Source organism: Pteropus medius, unplaced genomic scaffold (assembly GCF_902729225.1).
Source record: "Pteropus medius unplaced genomic scaffold, Ma_sr-lr_union100, whole genome shotgun sequence".
In the NCBI taxonomy this organism is placed as follows: Eukaryota; Metazoa; Chordata; class Mammalia; order Chiroptera; family Pteropodidae; genus Pteropus; species Pteropus medius.
The window spans coordinates 10,193,511-10,215,037 of NW_024352786.1; the positions used below are offsets into that span (position 1 = coordinate 10,193,511).

The window sequence follows — 21,527 nt, forward strand, 5'->3', positions numbered from 1 at the left end:
GAAGGAATTCCCCAGTATGGGTAATGGGATCATTTTCAATGGGGGTAAATTTTAAATAGAAGTCGGTCTCAGCCACATGAAGATGGAAGCAATAAACCCGATGAATATTCCATTTTTTTTAACACCTTGATTTTAAGTTTCCAAGAATGATTTTTTTTGTGAAACTCGATAAAATGTTTCACCTGGTTATTTCCTAGTTGTTGTCACTTAAGCTCTCCATTGCTGCCATGTCAAAAATTGTTTGTATTGGGGGTGGGAGTGGATTCTCCCCTCTAAGAAATGAGAAATAGAAAAAGTGGGTATGGGATAGATCCCCCTGGTCTCTCACCTGTAGGGAATTTATGAGTTGGATGACTCCTCGGTTATCATCCTTCCCACTTCCATCCCCAACCCCAGCGGGAAGCACATTGTCCCTTGCACGTAGAACTGCTTCCTGTTTTCCCATTAAGACTATGAAATCCTAGAAGGCATGAGCTATTTTATTAACTTTTGTATTCTTGGAAAAACGTATGCCCAAATAAATATTTCTAAATGAATGGTAGTACCTCAACTATGGCAGTACACCTGCCAATCCTGAGAGTTTGCAAAGACCTCCCATGATCTTCAAAGCCTACATTGGTTTCTCATCTGCAAGTTAGAAAATATCTTATAGGTCATTATCAGTAAGTGACTACTGGATACTAAATGCTTTTATGTGCTTTGAGAAAGTTGACAAAAAAGACATTCATGGTACATTGAAATCCTGTTCAGCTATTTTCTCTGGACCTGTGTTTCTAGGTTACTTCATCTGTAAATTTGGAATACTAACAGTGACTACCATATAAAGCTATTGTGAAGATTACATGGTTTAGTACATGTAAAGCTTTGAAAATAGTGCCTGATATACAGTAAGCCTGAAATGATGATGATGATGATGATGATGATGAAGATGAGGATGATGATTGCTGACTAACTACATCTGCCTAAGTTGGGGGAGAAAAACAAATGCCACACAGCTCCATAGTTTGTCTTTTATTCATACAAACAAAACATACACAGACTGATATCGTTTAAAGACTGCAATAATTTTCTAATGTAACAACTCTGTAACAAAATTTAACTAAATGTAACATTTATGAAAATATAAATCTCTGATTGGGCAATTCTTCCCAACAATACAAAGTTTACATAAAAACATTCAATATGAGCTATCAGTTGCAAACAAGTTAGGAAAAATCATTCAAGTCACTTGTTAAACTCTATTGGCTGTTACATAGAACATTCACACACAACATTTAATCTACCTAGGCTATTAAATCTTAAATCTTAAAAATATGTGGCATAGAGGTCCAAATGATAACGACAGGAATAAGATGTGCTGCCTCTGAAGAGCTAAAAAAAAGCATTGGCTCATACAGTCAACTCCAGGTGATCTGTATGTGGGCTGGGCCTTCTCTGGGCCACCACCTCCCTGGCTGGTAGCCAGCCCAGGAGGAACATACTGAAAAAAAGTCTTTCACCATAAGGTGAGGTGTTTCTAGCTGAATCACTTCTCTTTCCAAAGTGAAATACAATTGACTTGGATTCCCGATGAGTTAGAGCACTTTGTTTCTCCCGTTAGCATCAACAATCATAATGTCACTGTATTTTTTTCTTACATTGCTCCCCAACATCCGTAGGAGGGCAATAGCAGATGCTACTATAATCTTTATTTTTCAGTTTACAAAAACAATACAGTGGGAAGATTAAAGATTTGTCTACAGGTACGCAATGAGTTCCTGGCAGAGCTGGACCGAAAGCGAGTCAGTTCCTTGTCCATTATTCCATCTACTCAAGTTCACTACTGCCACTTTCAAATGAAACCAAACCAATCCACCACCACTGACACCCTTTGGAAAGTTATCCGAGGACATGCCACGTGGAGGATATGGAAGGAAGAAGATCACTTTCCCTTTTTGGGATGTAATATTTTCTCTTAAATAGATGAAATAGTTTTTAAAAAAGGTTTCATACATTTCACAGCTTCTGCTTTGAAACAGAGAAGACTAGAAAAGTCTCCAAAGAGTCCTCAAGGGGAAAGGGTGACAGATAAAGAAGCATCCATATAGTGTATAGAAGTAAGAAAGTGATTATAAACAGGGACAATAAAGAACCTTTGGACACCCTTAAGAGTTATGGAATATTTTAGCACAAAGACAGGCATATTCAGTTTTTCCCAGAGTATTTGGTCATCTATCTGCATTTTACACAGGAAAGAGGAGGAATGAGAGTAAGGCAAATGTCATCAGTATTTCATAGATGGCATCTTGAGAAAGCTTTCTTTCTATTAAGATTTACTGCAGGGATTTAGGAAATAATTTATGTTTCTATACAACTGACTGAATAGCACAGACTTTTGTTACTGCAATGATAGAAATGAACAGGTGTTTGGACAAAATCTGTAATGCCCTTTCTATAATTCTTCTTTCTTTACACCCAGCACAAACAGGCATTTCAAAAAGACATGAAAATATTGTGGTTTCTTATTAAATGTGTTCTTTTGCAGCTCAGGAAATAGCTTTAAAAATCATATGTTCCATTGTACAGGAACCCTCGCATGCAATTGTCACCACTGTATTTTTATGAAAACTGACTGCATGTTCAGTAGCCCTATGATATGGTAGGCAGGTCTTGTCCCAGTCCGGTTTGTGGCCTCACATTTCATGTCCTTTCTCTTGAGAAACTGGGAGTACATCTAGGCATTTTTGTTACATTATTTTGCACCTTGAGACCTTCCATCTGCAGACTGGTTTTACACAGTTGTCAGGATTGTAAAATGTAAAGAGAGATTAAGGCTGTGTTTACTTATGGCCACACAATCATTTTGAAATCAAACAGCTCTGTGTTCACAATTTCTATAGAACTAGTTTCAGTCTAAATGGTCTCTAGCCTCTTTCATCTGAACCAATGGGATGAGATATGCTGCTTCTTCCCACACAATTTTAAAACTACCCTGTAACCTCCAGTTGCTGTAGCCGTTTAAATATGATTTCTAGAAATTCTGTCAAGATTTCATTCCTGGGTAAATGTTGACAGAAAGACCAAACTCAAAACTAGCTTCACCTTTCCGTACATTTCATGAACATGTTACTAATTACCAGGGGAACGCCAGCATCTTTGCTGTCTTTTAAGGATGAGTAGTTTATTGTTTGGGATACAGAAGATAGTTTTTTTTTTTTCTCTTTTGAACGTGTATCATGTATTTCTGCTGAGCAAGATAAACATTGTGTCAGTTGTCTGAGGCATAACTGTGGCCCCTGGATTCCAGGGCAGAGCACACCCTGTCATAGCAAGAATTGTGTTTCTTGGAGGGCGTCGCCTCATTGGGCTCAGTGGAGTCACTCACTGTGATGGGACTGTCTCTTGCAAAGACCTCGGTAGACTCTCTCCACAAGCAATCCACAGACACTTTGAAACAGTAACTATTACATTTTGGCCTGGATGTCTGTGTTGCATTGTTGAAAATTTGTCTGCTATTCGAAGTGGCAATTTTAATTTTCAGTGCAGCATCTACACGGTCCACCACTGTGTATATTCCTATACTCCCATCGTCAAAACCTACAGTGATGTTCAGGTGCCTCTGTGAGAGAGCAAGAAAAGTTGGTGTTTTATAAAGGGAACAAGCACCAATATTTTTGCCATCGGCTAGTCTCATTACAATTAAACTGGATATTGCACCGTTTTCATCCTCTTCCTCCCCATTGCGGAAACAAATGTACACCAGGTAGCGACCATCTCGAGACAACCTTTGCCGCCATATGACGCCAGAAGCGTGAATCACCCGTAACTTACCACTGTGTAAATCCAGCACATTGATATTTTCATCTCCCCGGGATATAATACCTAGCTTTCCATTGGGAGAAATTTCAAAATCCTCTAGATTTTTCAAGAAGTTGTTTGGAAGTTGCACACGGCGACAGATCACTTCATCCGTCAGACTCCAGATATTCACTGTCTCGGTCGATGTGATAAACACGACGATGTCAGGACAGTCGGGTATCAGTTTAAAATTCACAATGGTGGTGCCATCTTCACAGCAAAATTTCTTGGTGATACTTCCTGTCCACAGACTGACTGCCAGCACTTTGCTTTTGGTCATTCCCACCACGAAGGTATTTGCAGAGGTTATGAAGGCATTCTGCAATGTGGTCAGAATGTTGCAGACCCTGTGGCCTGTGGCCAGTCTCCAAACCCTCGAGGCATTTTCCTCACAGAGAGAGACCACGAACTGGTCATTGTGTGTAATTAGCAGCTGAGATATTCTCTGCCCATTAATCCGGAAGAGGTTTTCACCTCTGCTGGTATGCCAGACATACTGGCTGCTTTTGTCATCTGATGTCACCATTATATCTCCAGAGGATGTCAACACGCAGTGTTCAACTATTCCTTCGTGTTTAAACACTGCTTCGATGAACCCATTGCTGAAGTTCCACTTATGAACACAATCAGAGCCATCGAGGGAATAAATGATTTCTCCTCTAGTAGGTAACACCAGACTTTGAATGGGTTTTCCAGTCTTATCTATGTTGGACATAGCTGTGATTATATCTATGTCCCAGATGGAAAGAACACCACTGGTTGATAAAGATAGTAGCATATTGTGGTGACTGGATTTCACCAACTTAACTATGGTACCTGAGATTTCCTGTAAGCTTGCCATGCATTGTCCCGTGTCCCGCCTCCAAAAAAACACGGCTGAGGTATTTTCCATGGTCGCGATGATGCAATCTCCATTTTTGGACAACACGGCAGATATAAAGCGTTCGTTGTGCTTAGCTCTAAACTTTTCAGCTACCTTCCACATGCCGGTGTCTAAGAGCTCAATGCTGAGAGCTTTGCAGATCAGAATTGCACTTTGGTCCTCTGAAAGTTCAATGCTGACCACCTCGCTGTCTTCTCTCCGGCAGTCAAAGTCATCAGTCAGCTGGGGGTTGGACATGTCCTCAGTGTTCCAAACAGAGAGACTTCCCTCACTATCTACCATGACCATTTCTTGAGCCGTGTCCAAGATAAGAAGAAACTTCACAAACCCACCTGAAAATTCAGATGTTACCGTACATAACTTTTCTCCACTCCCTAAATGAAATATGGTAGTGGTGTTCAGGTACTGTCCACAGAAAGCATACACACCGTCCAGAGAGCACTGGACACAAGTCACTTCATACCAGCAATGGAACTGGTAAAGGGGCCATCCGTAGAGCAGATCAATGACAGTGACATCTTTGCTGGCTTCGAGCCATGCAAGGGCATGGTTGGCAGACAGTGTAAAACCATTGATGTAGGTGGTGCCACCCCCATGCTTGGTCCCTTTGATTTCCACTTCAGACAGGAGACAAGAATTTACATTGTCATAAATCAACAAGGTGTTATTTGTCGTAGCCACTACGAGATACTTTTCATCACTGGTGAGTTTCATGCCCAGGATGACAGACTGGGCTGTTGTGATTTGCCTGAGAAGCTGACGAGTCTCTACATCCCATGTGCTGATAGAACCATTTTCTAAAGCTGTGAGGACAGTACTGGGGTTACAGGTAGGCAGAATCTCAGTGACATGTAGGTGACTAGATGATAAGGGAAGACGCTCTGGACTATATGTCACATCCATGGATGAATGTAATGGCACGATGGAGCAATATTTGGGCCCGTCTTTGTCACACTCTAGAAGGAGGTGTCTCAGTTTGGGCAGGGAACTTACAACAGGCAGCAGTCTTTGCTGAAGCTCTGCTGAAAGGGAGCCGGGAAATGCAATGACCTTGTTTTTGATGCTACGGAGGGTGCTTGCCAGGAACTTCAGCTCCTTCTCTTGGGAGCAGTTGTAAGCCAGCTCGATGTCTGAAAGCACTTTGTCGAACTGGCCAATTTTGATCATGGTGTAGAGCCAGCTGAAGTTCATGATGATGCCGTAAAGCAGGTCATCGGTCTTTCCACACCTTGTCAAATGGTACAAGAGCTCCGACATTTTCCGATGATTGACGAAAAAGATGTCAGGTTCCAGTGGATTGCACTGGAAAACCCAGGGTTGGTCAGGGGCCTGCCTGTCAAAAGAAGCTTGTTCCATGAAATGTTTTTCTTCCTCAAGCAGGCTTCTGTTCTCCAAGTCAAGACAGCCATTCACGTAGGGGTCTTCAAGGCAGAAAGCTTTTCTCCTGCCCCCTGACCAGACCCCCAGAAAGTAATCTGCTAGGATGGTGTGCATCTCACGCAGGTCACTGTCGTTCTGCAGGTATAGCTTCTGGGCTATGAGCTGCAGGTGTCTGTTGGCCCAGACCAGGAGTGTGACGTTCTTCACATGTCTTTCTATTAAGTAGCCACTGAGACCCTCCTTGAGCCTTGCGATGTACAAATAAGGGACTCTCAGGGGATTGCTGGGCCTGGCATTCTCATGGAGCTCATTCATAACGCTGTTGTCTAGGGCCAGCACGTCCTCCAGTTCCATATCACTCAAACCCATTTTGGCCATGGTGATGTAACCGAGAGCCCTGGAGACCAGTTTCTGACCACATTTCTTCTCCAAGGACCAGAATAGCTGCTCTATACTTTCATGAACAGTGACACAGAGCGAGGATTCATCGACGTCTTTGTGGGATCGCCAATACCTCACCTCCCTGAAGGTCAGGTTCACAAACATGGGCAGCGTGCACTTGGAGAATGCGTTGTTCACGTAGATCTGTTGGCCCGATGTGACCTTCCTTTTGACTCGCAGCAGCTGGTGTTTAAGGACCTGGCTGCACATCTTCCTGTCTCGGGGAATCAGCTCGATGAAATTGTTTTCTTCATGGATAAGGCACCGTAGTTTCTGCAGGATCCCATGTTTGTTGGGCAGCGTGGAGAGCACGATCCTTACGAAGCGGGGAAGGTGAGCCGGGAGCCACCAAAGCTTCCTGGCCTCGTCACTCTCTGAGAGCTGCTCGAGGGCATCGAATATTATTACTAGAGGTCTCTGCAATGAAGACTCGTTCAAAAGGTTTATAAACAGGTCGCGGAGGTCATGTATCTTCTTAGGGTAGCTCTGAACCAGACACCGGTAGTTCACTGCCAGTTGTTCACAAACGCTGAGGAGGAGAGTCCGAAGGTCAGTCCTCATGTCTATGCTGCCTAGAAATCGCACAACTACGACCGGGTCAGATTCTGGTCCTGTGTCTTCATGGAGCCAGCCATGAGCCTGAAACGTGAAGGTGGCATTTAGAATGGTAACCTATATTCACATGGTCATAGACTATGACCTTTCTTCTCTCTGGAGGTCAGACTCTGACCACGCAGAAAGTTGTGTAGAACCAAGAAATGGAAAAACTTGCTGAGAAGGTGGAAGAGCTGTCGCCAAGCTCATGAACTAAAATCTATAGGTGAGACCCTCAGGATCACTCTGCTTAAGATGATAAAATAATGATAATAGTATTATTCAACCGTAAGGCAAAATTTAGCTTGTATTCTAAAAGTTACAAAGTGTTTCATAAACAGTAAATCTGAATATCTTGTATGGTCAGTTTTTCATCACTGATTCCTATTTCCTGGCATGGTTGTTGGCACATAGTAGTTGCTTAGTAAGTATTTGTATAATGACTAGATCAAATAATGATTTACATATATGTTGAGTCAAATATTTTCATTAGTTGAGATACATAATGCCATATATGCTGACCAAATTTCCAGTTTAAGAAATACTCAGTACTGAAATGACACTGAATATAATCTCTTATGATTCAGAAACATCTTACTGTATTCTGAAGCTATAGATAGTGTCATCGTTATGATTATTAATCAGTCATAAAAATCTGTATAATGCTGGTTAAAAGAGTTTTGCTATATTGTGCTTCATAACAGACAGTTTACTATACAAACAGGCAGTCATTATCTTCGCATTATCTCTTTGCAGGGCACATGGGAATTACAGTATCATTTAACAGGAGAGGAAACTGAGGTCCAGGCTGGATAAATGACTTGCTCAGAGTTAAATTGTTACAGATGAAGCTGGAGTAGAACTTAATCTGACTTGTAGTGCGCATGCTCATGCTCTCTCTCTCTCTCTCTCTTCTCTCTCTCCTCTCTCTCATTCGCTCTGTCTCTCTCTCACATGAAGTTAAAGAGATAAAATATATAAAGGAGTTACTAAGTTTAGTATTTTTCTGTCTGGAAAGGCAGAACAAGAAGGAATATGATCAAAGTATAAGACACTCTAAACTGTATTTTTATGAAACTTGGTCCCTTAAGAGAAAGTTCAGATTAAAGTATGAATAAGTTTAGAAAAGATTTATGGCTGTCAGTTTCAGAATGAGCTATTAAGGGAAATAAGCATCTTCTTGTCATTGTTTAGCCCCAGCTGTTGAAGCTGATTTGGAAGAAGATAATCCTGCCATCCTACAGCTGCCTTTGGTGGCAAATCAGAAACAGAACACAATTGTGGGTCCCTACGCGGACTGCTTATGATGATTGTGTGACTACATCCTCTCTCCTCTTAATCGCATGCTACTGAATGTGTGATATCTGTAGAAAGTGTCATGATCATGAGTTCACCCCCATGGAAATGTCAGGTACACAGGAGATAACAGATTGACACAAGGTGTCTGCATTATAAGGGATACGAGGTCACAAGAGAACACAGGTTGGTGTTGGTGCTGGTGGTTGAGGGGAGATGTTACCTAGGGGAGAGGTAAGAGAAGTTCGGGTAGGGAACCTAGAAACAGGCAAGGCTCCTTGGGGGTCCAGAGGCCCAGAATGTGAAGAGATGTACTGTAATAGTTGGACAAAATATCTAGACCAGCGAGAGCTCAGAAAGCCGTTTTCAAGTTGATCAACTTGACCGTCACCACATTGCTCCCCTTGGATTGCTTATGGATACAGGCCTGTCAGCACGTCCCATGTGGTCATTTACCTCCCGTGCTAGAGCATGTGGGATTGTATCACATGCACATTTAACTTAGCCAAAGTCAACAATATTTGCCTCTCCAACCTTTACCCTTCCCTCCTCCACAAAGAAAAAAAGCCCTAGAACGAGTGTGAAATGGCACATATGAACGTTTCCTCATTGTTTTCAGTTTCCGTGGGCTCCTGTTACTATCTTGCTCACTCGGAATAATTCTAATGCTTGAAAATTCACATACAAATTGGTGTTCAACGACTGATATCCACACACATGCACACCCACATACACACGCATTTATTTTGATGCAATGTGGTCCCTAATTGTAAGCCAGCCACTTCATCTAGTGTTCAATTAAAGAAAAGCTGTATCTCCTAACACAAGAAGGAAAACCAGTAGCTGGGCTTGGCATATTAAGAAATGGTAACTTGGTCTTCCTAAGGACTTTGGTATCCCTGATTTTCACCTGTGAGCTTACTTTGGAACCTACCCCCACACTAGGTGCAACACGACTGTCCCTGCTCTTGTCTTCAAGGTGACCTGATTGAGATTGTGTAGCATGTGATAGATTGAGAACGTTCATGAAGTTAAAGAAAGCTCTGTTCTTAAGAGAGTGACCATGGGGAGCACAATACAGAGATTCTGAAGTAACATCGGGATCAAATAAACCATTAGACTTTGCTATTAAATGTGAGAAGGTTAGAAACAGAGCTAATTTAGTCCATTTTAGAGTAAGTTGCCAAGACAATAGATACCACATTCCAGGGTAAGGTTTCAGCCTTCATGCAGGACTCGAAAGGGTGTCATGAGAACCAGTTTTGCTGCCTTTCATAGACTACCCACCTTCAGCTTAAAAAAGAGATCTGAGGGGCCAAGAAAAAAGTTGGAGATTAGGGTGTTGTGGATAATATTTATCACCACCCTATTCCCAAAGGGGAGGGCTGAGAGATGCCCACCCCTCACTTAGGGAAAGGTGACACAATGGGAAACTTACAGGGTATCCCCTATAGCCTGGGAGTCATGGCCATCTGTGTCTGAAGACATATGAGAAATAAGGATGGCTGGCTGCTCTGATGGAGGAGTGATGGAGAGCTGCTGTATCGGAGCTGGAATTTCTCAGAAAAAAATACCTGAGTGTTTTCCATGTGCCAGATGTCGACACTGGAAACAGTGAGCTGAGAAAGATTTTCATTGGTTCTGTTATTTCCAGGTCCATCTAAGAGAGTATGCTGGGCTGTGGAGGAGATACTTTGAAATGCATTGCTGGATACTTAGGAGCCAAGGAAGTGACCAGCTAGAAAAAGATGCATTCTCCTATGTCTAGGGAACTGTAGGTGAGGAATGCTCAGTGAGGACAGGCGATGTAGAGGGAATGGACCTTCAGGAAATGATGAAAAGGCCTCAGAAGAGGTGGGAGGCAGCTTTAAACACCTGCCAAGACCAGAGAGTGCAGAGCCCAGTTCAGAATAGTACTGGTCAGGTAAGAACTTTCTGGCCACCTTACCTTTCCTACCAAGCCTGAACTGCAACCCTCTAGGGGCCATACACGTGGCTAGGATTAGGGATAGAGGAGAAGAAGTGCTATGTAGAAAAGAAGAAAATGGCTATGTCTTTATCTGCCACTGTAGATAGCTTGCTTATGGTAAGCCTCAGCTGGGGGAGAGAAATATAGACTGCATTTTTAATTTCCGTCTTAGACTGGACATATTAATTGCCAAACTGAGATTGATTTCATGTCCAGAAGCAACTGGAAGGCTTGCGTTTGCTGAGGGACGAGAAGAGTTGTGAGATCTGCTCTACTTTCCATCCCAGTGAAAGCTAGCCCCACAACATGAGTTTGAACAGTGGGAGGAAAAAATAAAGCTATTCTATAATTACACCACATGAGTCCTAGTCTTTCTATATGACTATTCTACTAGCAAAAGAGGAACACTGAAGTGTCCATCTGAAAAGACTAATTATAATTCAGATAGTAAACACAGAAAATCGACATTATTTTGAACAATTTATATTTTCCCCAAAGTTAAAATTTTTACAAAAATATGTGTAAAAGAATAGTCTTTTACCTTCTTTGCTGCTTCAGCTAGCAGAAGGGTCTTCCCTGTACACGGTCCACCATATATAACAAGTGGATTGATGTGCCCAGTTTTGCTTGGAAGGATGTATTTATGCACTATGTTTAGCGATTCACATTTGTACTCGTAGAAAGAGGCATATGTTTTACATAATGATGAATGCTGGAGGATTTCATCATAGAGTGTATCAGTTTCGGTGTCAAAATTCTGCTGTACTGTTGCCTGAATTATATCAATCATGTCCTCATAAAATTGTTTACCAAGTCCTTCTATGTAATGATTTTCTATTTCCTGGGAATAGCCTAGTTTCATGTCACAATGAGTAACAGATGTATACACTCTCAGATTAGAAGATGCAACAATGGTAGGAATAAATTCATCCCTGAGTTTTATCAGCTTCTCTTGGGCTTCTGGGTCCCGAATAATCCTTGGTTCTGTTCCAGTTATATCCATGTATTTTCCCATCTCTGGGATTTTTACAAAACGCTCAATGTTAGCAATTTTCCTAATGTAGCAGACACACTTCTTTAAGAATGCTGGAGTTTGCTTTCCTAGAGCGAAGTCAAACTCGTCCTCTATAGCTGAAAAAAAAAAATAAGACAAGTTTATTGCCTAGAACAAGGAAGAGACACGCATATTTCCAGCACTTAACTCTCAAATCACTAGTGGTAGATTATTTTGCTTATAGAGTATAACTGAGTCACCTATAGAATAATTTCTCAATTCTCTAATTTTCTGTTTATGTTTTCCTAGACAGCCTGGAACCTAGAACAATGGATTTTACATAAAATTCTTTAATTTCCTCCTCAGTTTGAGGGAGAGGTTGGATATACGCATTAGAAAGAAAGCATACCAAGTTTATAGTTGATTATTTTAAGTTCCTGCTTAGCTTTCCTCTCAGACTTCAGGGGTTCAATGAGTGAAGAGCAGGGATGAATTGGGGCTGAGAAAGAATGAGGAAGAGGCCAAATGACATAGCTAGTTCAGGACTTCCTTGTCAGTCTCCCCTTTACAATGTAGCTTCGCCATTTTACTTGAGGTGCAATTGTACTCCAAACAGATATGTTTAAATATAAATATAAAAGTATGTTCAAAATATAACCATGTTCTGACTATTGATTAATCTAATTATTTATGTAACTGTTAAATCACATTATATCCATCAGAATAGGTACAGAAAAATGACTTAGTATGTAACTTTATTCTAAGATAAATCATGTTTTGGCTTACAATACATATGCTTACATACAAGTAAATATACATTGTAAAGCACTTGAGGCTCTATAAGAACATTTAAAACTTTATCTACAGTAATTAAAACATTACTTGTGCATGATTTTAGGAAATAATAAAAATAAATGAGAAACTTAAACCAATGGAAGTGAATTTTAAGGCGAGCAGCCTTTTAAAATTGGCTGTCCTCCTTCCCACCCTCTGTTCTTTCTTCTCTCCCTTCCTCTTTGCTTCCCTTCATCCAGTTGGTCTTAACTGAGCACCTATGTGCTAGGCATGCTGCTAGTTGCTCAAAACACACTGGTGATAGAAAACGAACCATATTGAGAGAAAAAGCCATTATGGAGCTTATAGTTCCGTGGAGGATGACAGACGTGAATCATAGAGTCCCACAAATAATTTATTATTATTGTTTTTAATGCTGTGAAGGAGAACAACATGGTGTGATGCAAACAATCAGGGGTTCTAACCTACTTGGAGAGGTGGGAAGGCCTTCCAAAGGAGGTGACTACTGAGCTAGGACGCAATGGAAGCAAGGGGGGAAAGGTGGGGTTCTGAATACACGAGCCTGGGCCGGCCGAAGGCTGAAACCATGTCAATGTGCTGGCCACAGTTCAAACATCAATACACATTTGTAGTCTATGAAGTGACTATTAAAGTGAGAATTTTATTTAAAAATGATGCCTTTTAGTGGGACTCTCATGATGATATAGTTTTTCAGTAATAATATCAATTTATCAAAATTTGTGACTTAAGTATACAAGATATGTTTACAGCCACCAGTATTGAGTAACTGTTCCACTTGCGTCAGTATGTTTTACACAGGGTTTTAATCAGGCAAGTTGGTAAAGAGGCCAGTTAAAGAAGCCTGTACAGCAAATGTCTGTCTTCTTTTTATAGAAGAGTATGAACTTTTTATAATGAAGACGAGGGAAGATGCAAGAAATCTCAACATTATGAGATTCTGCAGAAAGTAGCTTTTTGGCCTATATCTTTTTTAAGCATTTGTGTAAAATGCTAGGGGCCACACAGGATTAGATAGATAGGTGTTACATTCTGAGTATCATAAAGAGAAAGAAACTATAGTATCTATACATATGGGATGATAATCAGAGATATGCACTGTTACCTCTGACTCTCAGAAAACAAGTCAACTGTAACTTAACTGACATTGTCATCACCTCTATGGAAAGAGTGTGTCAATCAAGAGTGTTAATAACAAATGCAACATGAAAAGGGATATGGGCAAACCATCTAAGCTTAGGCAAGGGGGAAAAGGCTGTACATGAGAGCCTAGCTGATAGCATAGGCTTAATAAATATACTTGAATAAAGGAGTCATCTGAGATTAAGTCGACTTCATAGTTATTTTTAGAAGCAAAGTACATCCTTGTGATTTTAGGGGACTTTTGTGAATACTTTCTGATATTTAATTGTCTATAAATGTTATAAACCTCCCTCCTCCTTATGAGACTACTATACAGTATCTGTCTTCTGTCTTTGCATTTTTCTTAACATCCTAAAATTTAACTAGTCACAGCACCTGATGACGATAACAGTAGGAAGGGATGCCCAGCCCTGGCAACTATTATTTATGAAGCAGTGATCTCTCTACTATCCCCTAGATCACTCAGTTTTGATGTTCACAGTAGGACACCATTTTATTTTGCTTCCTCTCCTGCTACTTAAAAAGGTGAAACTGGAAGTATTGTGAAACATTACATTCAACCATAAATAGTACATCTTTCCAGATTCTATCTAGTATTGGTATTTTTAAGATTTCTGAAAACATTAAATATTCTACAGTTGATCCTTGAATAATAACATGGGTTTGAACAGTGCAAGTCCACTTATATGTGGATTTTTTTCAATAAATACGGTACTATAAACATATTTTCTTATGATTTTTAAAACATTTTCTTTTCTCCAGCTTACTTTCTTACAAGAATATAGTATATAATACATATAACATACAAAATATGTGTTAATCGAATATTTATATTATTGATAAATCTTCCAGTCTACAGTAGGGCATTAGTAGTCAAGTTTTTGGGGAGTCAAACACTTAACGTGGATTTTCGACTGCATGGGTGTCAGTGCCCCTAAACACTGTGTTGTGGCCATCTGTATACTCATTTCAAGGACCTGGCACTTCTCCAGCAATTTTCATTATGCACACATGGTCTTAAAATTAGTTTGAATTGTAAAATAGATACCATTTTCTTAGCATGTATATCTTTAAGATATTTAACTCCCAGCAGAAAACAGTTCACTTGTAGTAATTCATACTACATAGTATGAAATTATTTATCTTCATTTGGCTATCCATTTGAACAGAGTTCTTTAGTGTGGAGAAAATTAGGAGAAAGTGCTTGCCGATGAAATATTTGAACACTTCAGCTGTGTGATTCTAAATGAGAGAATGCCTTCCTCAAACTGGTGTCTCTTACATCAAGAATAAGGAAGCTTTTGCTCTGGGCATTTTTTTTCTAACACAGCATATTTTTTAAAACAGGATGGTTTTGCCTTTGATAAAGATGGAGAACTAGAACCTCAAAATGGATCAAAAAGGTCCCAAAGGAACAGGGTATTTGTTAATCTGTATTTTCTAAAGATAGCACTTATTCCTGCCAATGTTAACATTTTCAGAGAGACCTAAAATAAGACCTAGTTTTTGACAGCTTCCAGAGAACAAATTTTTAAAAATTATTTGGCCAAGCCATTCACAAAACCAACCCGAAGATGCAAATACTATCGCTTTTCCTCAATTGTTCTTTACTATCAACTTTCAAAATAAATGCTACATATTTAATTAATTTTACTCGGTAGTGTTTGTCCCCTGAAAACTGGCACATTCCTTCAGATTTGTGGTTTCCTGTGCAACTTCTAAAAATAAAGCCTCCTTTCTATGGCTGAGAAAGGTAGACAAGTGGTCTCTGCTTACCAGCTGGGGAAATTTTTATTTTAAGATTAAATTACTCCTGCTACTCCCTTACTTCACAATCTCTGATAGCTTTCCATCTTACCCAGAATAAAACATAAGGTCTTAATAAATAAAGTTATGTTATGCCTACCTTCTGACCTTATCTCTCCCTAATCTTCTTCCTATTTTTAGAACTTGATAAGCATATTCTTGTCTTTGAGATCTTGAACCTGATAATCCCTCTGCCAGGAATTCTCTGTCTTAGATACAGCACTGCTGGCTCTGATTCCTTCTGTCATTCAGCTCAAAAGTCATCTCCTTATTGCCCACTCCATCTAAATCTGGACCCCTGCATCCTTCATCAATCCCTATTATCCTATTTCTGTGTTTCGTTTTACTCGCTTGCCTTTTATTTTTCCCTACTAACACATAAGTTCCAGAAGAGCAGAGACCTTGTATTCTTATGCACTGTTGTATCCTTAGTGCCTGGCACATAGTAGGCACTCAATACATTTTTGCTGAATAAGTAAGTGAGTGAATGAATGAACCAACAATTGAACTGAGAAACCCTGGCAAAGTTTGGTCTATTATATCCAGCCTCCTCTGACTTCTTTTAAAATCATATTTTCTGGAGAAGTCCTCAAGTAAATTCTTATCTATGAGTTAAAACAAGAGAATACTTGTATCTCCAAGAGATAGAAACATTTAGAAAAATTAAATTTCGCCAGGTAGTATATGAAATTAAATTTTCAGAACCATCAAAGAGAAGCAGCGAATGCATCTATTATTCATTTGTTCTTTAGTGTACTGATGATGTATAAAAATTACCTGAGAACAGGTACCTCTTAGCTTGGCTGTGTTTCATTTTCCCCTTGTCATGTAACAGTTTTACAGCAGCCTTAAATATCTTCTTGATCTCATCTGATATCTCTTGCCAGGACTTCTCATTCTCAGCATTGGCAGAAGGCTGCACCTATGGAAATGTAAAAGTGAGATAGTAGTCTTAAAAATCATCAAGAAAACCTAATATTTAAGAGTAAAAGAATTCTTATTATTTGATGGTTTACTATGTGCCAATACTATGATATGTGCTTAACAGACAGTATCTCATTTAATACCCCCGCTAACTGTAAACGTTAGAAATTATTTCCATGTTATCTGTGAACTTGCCCAAGTTACACAAGGATGTGAATTCAAACAAGATTTGTTTGTTGGGCTTTCTTATTATACCATGTATTTCTCTCTTGAGTTTTGTACAAGTGCCATTACAAAATCATCTCTTCATTATCCTCTAAAGGGGAAAGTTAAAGGAGAGGTGCATTTATTACAATTTAATTGTCTTTAGTTGTTTCTTCATCATTTGTTTTTATGATCCTCTAGAAAGTATAGTAGGAGGATTGCCTACCAAGAAAGTAACACTTATAGAGTCTTGATGATAATCTCATTCATACATTCATTTATTTAACAATAGTTTCTGCAGAAATATCTTGTCAAGTTTAGAGGAAAATTTAAATTCCCCTAAAGGATCATTGAATCAAATGAAGAAGGAACAACTAAAGCCAATTAAATAGTAACATATGAGCAAGTGCTCTCAAACCACTGCGCAAACCTGGTTTCTTGAGGTATCATGCTTCCTGATAGCTATATTTATGTTGACTCCTGGAATATTGAACTGAGAATTATGCCAGTTAAATATGGCATAATCTGGGCTTATCCTAATATTTGGGTTTACCTCAATATTCCTCTTCAGAGAAGCAATATTCTTGCAGATAATTTGATTAATGAGTGTTAAAGGAGAAGAAAAATCAGGAATTCTGACATTTCATATTGCATGAACTATGAAAATGCTTTATGTTAAATATCAGAATGACCAATATACACAGTCCTTAAGTGAAGAACTGTCATGAACCTAGGACTTTCCTCTTCTTGGAGATGCCTGGGTGCTAAATGTATTAAGGATGTTCTCTTTGGAATAGGGATGGAATCTATGCCTTCTTTTCAATCTCTCTAAAAATTCCATGCAATGAATAGGCCCACCCATTTTCTCTTTCTCCTTCATTCACTTTCAGGGACACATAGTAGATACATTTGGAAACCATGGTGGAGAGGAAACAACAATATTTCCATCATACTCATGCTTGAATCGACGTCATGACAAGATTCTATTTAAGATGTAAGAATATAAATTAGCTGTGTTTGAAATGTTAAAGGAAAAGTATTGAATTAAAAAATGAGAGACTATAAAATTGTTAGGCAGATTTAAAAAGACCACCCCACCAAACGAACAAACAAAAAATCTTTCTCAAATTAAAAATATAATGGTTGAACTTGAAAACTCAATGTATGGACAGAATAGACACAGCTGAAGAAAAAATTGGTGAACTAGAAAATAGATCTCAAATAAGCTTCTGGAAAGCAGCACAGAGAGATAAGGAAATTGATAATGTGAAAGAGAATGAAGAGACATGGAAGATAGACTGAGATGGTCTAATGTACATCTAATTAAATAGCAAAAAGGAAAGAACAGAGGAAATAGACGTTATTTGATGAGATGGTGACTGAGAATTTTCCAGAACTGATAGAATACATGAATTCACACACATTAGAAATATAACATATTTCAATCAGGATTAATAAATGACAGCTAGCGAAATGGGAAAAATAAGAATATTTTCAGTTAAACAAACACTGAAAGAGTTTATCTCTAGTAGGCCTTAATTAGTGGAACTTTCAAAAGATGTACTTCAGGAAGAAGAAAATGACCCCAGAAGGAAAGTCTAAGGTGCTAAAAAAGAGTCAAAAAGTGGAAGTTTTCTTAGTTCTGAATATCATTATTAAAAAGAAATTTAGGGCCCAAGGCAGAATAATGTTGTCTACTGTGCCTTTTCTGTGGAGAAGAACACTCCTCGATGACATAACAGTTTAAAGTAATGGACAGATACATACTTTGCAGAGAAAGGTAACTTACTGCATTTTTATTGCTTTTCAGCATTTCTGATTTAGGTCTGAGGTAATAAGCTGCTGGCACCGAGTTCTCATCTCGACAGTACCATTCTTCCAGTAACTTGGTCTCCAGCTTTGCTTCTATGGCAGCATCCAAGATCATTTCAAACTCTGAGGCTTCCACTTCTCCAGGGATTCGGATGTTCCCATATTTTTCACCTAATAGTCCCTGTGTATCAACACGAAAGTTCAGTTTAGTGTGTCACTAGAAAAATTCATTTTAATATTTACATCATGTGGTCACTCAATGAATATTAACAAATAGACTACAGGATACATTGTTCCATCAGTTTTCTCTTTAAATCACAGTGGATACTTTTTCTCCATGGATTACTTCATAAGTAAAACTATATCAATTATATTGTAATTATAATGAATTCTTCACATACTGAGAAATGAGATTGCACATCATAGACAATTTCAAAATACAGAATTTTGTAGTAAATTTATTTTACAAAGCTACAAATGAATGAAGTATGAAATTATTGAATGATACAACTACCAACACCACTGGTAACTGAAAACAACTAAAAATATAAAAAAGATACCATATTCTCCTTATTAAATTAGCAAAGAAAAAAAATGTGCTCAGTATTATGTGGGGGTGTGAGAAATATCCACATAGTGCCGATAGTGTGTAAATGGATCCAATGTTTCTTTGAAAGGTATTCTGGCAATACATATTAAAAAAATCCATATAATTTTTGGCAATTTTTCTTCTGGGAATTAATCTTTACAGAATAATTAAGGACATACATGAAGACTTACTGGATTATTTATGCTTGAACCTGTTTTAACAGTAAAGAGCTGGTATAACAACCTAATTGCCCAGCAAAAGGGAACATTAAAATATTTATGGTATCTCTATTTAAATGTACCAAATTATGTTCTAGAACTGTATTGACATGGAAAAATGTTTATAGTATACTATTAATTGAAAAGGTAAGTTACAAAACAGTATGTACTAGATGATTCCAATAGTTCATATGTAAATTATCATATATATGAGAATATGGTTTATGTACATAGACAAACACACATATACACATAAAAGATTTTATGAGAATACATAGCAAGGTTATCAATGACTTTTTTAATTAAAAATACGTGTTTTGGGGGGCGATACATATGTATTATTTTGTAGGGAGAAGAACACCAGATATTTAAAAATTTCCAACTTATCGATGCTCTCTACCCTCCTCTAAATGTTTACATAAGCCCAAAGTGTGGTCCTTGGACTAGCAGCATTGTGACACATGGGAACATGTTAGGCATGCAAATTCTCAGGCTCCATCCCGGACCTGCTGAATCAGAAACTCTGGGCATAGGGCTGAGCAGTCTGTGTTTTAGCAAGCCCTCTGGGTGCCTAAACCACTGGTTTAAGCTAATAAAAATATTAGCTTAATAGCACCTGGTATTTCAATTAATCTTCAATGACTTATGTAGTAGAAACAAGGAAAGAACACAAATAAACTCTAACACAAATCTATATTATTGAAGGCAAGTTTGTCTGCATTATAGTATCCGTGAAAAGATTTCTGGTTAAGGCATCTGCATCCTTTCCTTCTGTTAACTAGCACCTTTACCATGAACTTCAAGCCTTGCTTACCCAAGGAGTGTGACTGGAATGTGAATTACAGTTTGCCTTCCTTAGGGTACTTCTTACTACCTCTGTTCTTATCACCATAATACCCAGTGTTCTTTTCATCTCCTAAAGGCAGGGGAAAGAATAAAAGTCCTGGACAGATCTGTGTCCAAAACAAATTCATGACCTAAACTCCATTACAAAATGGTAAACCCCATGAGGGCAGAGACCAGAGCTGTTTATTCCTAGCACATAGAAAATATTAAAAAACATATTTGTTGAATAAATGAAGAAACGAAGACAGAGAAAGAAACCCTAAGAGTTCGTTCTATTCTTATCTGAAGCTTTTTCTTGTATTCAAGGATAATAGTTCAGCTCTCAACAGGTGGAGTAACAATTTGGGATGGTACCAGTTTTGTTGGCAAGCCTCATTTCAGCTCATGGTCTTTTAACATGTACTGTTTAGATACATCCTTGATTGGGCCATGCCCTCTCTCTCTCCTTGGGACATAATTCGTCTCATCTAACTGGTTTTACCGAAGGTGGCTGTGGCTTACTGAACTCACTGTTTCAAGCTCAGGTCTCCTCACTATGAACCTCAGTGACCAAGCAAGAGGGAATACAATCTGTTTGTTCTTTTTGGCTGCATAAACAACCTGTCTGTTCTCTTTAGCTGCATAAATCCCTTTGGAAAGGACTTGAATGGAGAAACTCCACATCATTGCTCTCTATTATGGTAAACGAGGGTTTATAGTGGGTTCCTTTGAGAGAAGGGTGTTCTAACTCCAATGTGTCAGCCTGTAGGCCAATTAAGAACATTTTTATTTTAATTTGCATTTATTTTGGGCTCTTCTTGACAACAGGCTGTATGCAACAAAAATAATGTTATTTTGAGTTGTTTCTCACTTTCCTCCTATAAAACCTCTTATGTTAAACTTGGGTAAATGAGCAGACACAACCTCTCATTCTGCCACAGACACAGAGGGACATGATCTTTTTTAGGGTAGCCAGCCTGGCGATTATCCTGTTCCCCTTGGATGATTCTGAAGAAGGATAGTCAGCATCCTCAGTAAGGGCTGACTGTCATGAAGAGTGAGGTTTTAGTGCTGGGATGAGCCATATGGAAAACTCATTGGGCAAGGTATGCCATAAGAAGATTTCCAAGCAGGAGTCACTGGGATCCAAAAAAGGCATACTGGTGGATCTTGGCTATGGTTGGAGGACCTGGTGGACAGGCAGAACATTAAATATGGGATTTAGTAATTGACAATTCTCTGTCTAGCAGACAGTGAAGCCCAGCAAGATCATAAACTCAGATACCAATATCTGAGGCTGGATTTGGGGCATGAAGTATCAAAGAAGACAAAATAATGACTAGTGAAACAAGATGATGCCCAAGAGCAGAGCATCATCACCACACTGGCAATTTACAAACTGTTAGTTCTTCATCTTCTCTCTGCTCTAAATAAGGCTGCTTCCAGAGTCAAGGGCAGGGTCAAATCCATGGAAGTTTCTAAAATGTGCTCCATGGATTACCCGCAACTGGATCACCCAGGGTGCTTGTGAAAACATAAGTTACTGGATCCCGTCTCAGACCTAAAGGACACTGTGGTTGGGGAGTCTAGGAATCTGGATTTTAAGATGAGATTATAAACGCATCTGAAATTCGAGAACCATTGCAATGGATAGGTAGTGCGTACGTGGTCTCATGAGCGATGACCAGCAAACTCCAAAAGGACAGGATGGGGAATACAGCAGATCACTACAAAAATCAAAGGCTATTTAAAAATAATTATTTATTTGAGTTGAACAGCTGGCACCAAATACTACAATT

General features: G+C 39.0%; 1 protein-coding gene across 6 annotated transcripts in view; it reads right to left on the minus strand.

Annotated features, from left to right (window-relative positions):
- Positions 1–996: 996 nt before the first annotated feature.
- NWD2 (NACHT and WD repeat domain containing 2) overlaps positions 997–21,527 on the minus strand; it is a 139,562-nt gene continuing 119,031 nt past the window's right edge. For all 6 annotated transcript variants that reach the window (XM_039848822.1, XM_039848821.1, XM_039848823.1 and 3 more), the window contains 4 exons: positions 18,074–18,277; positions 15,934–16,078; positions 10,942–11,531; positions 997–7,180 (listed from right to left, as the gene is read on the minus strand). In XM_039848822.1, coding sequence (XP_039704756.1) covers positions 3,248–7,180; positions 10,942–11,531; positions 15,934–16,078; positions 18,074–18,277 — 4,872 coding nt within the window. In that variant the 3' untranslated portion in view covers positions 997–3,247. The remainder of the gene's footprint in view (positions 7,181–10,941; positions 11,532–15,933; positions 16,079–18,073; positions 18,278–21,527) is intronic.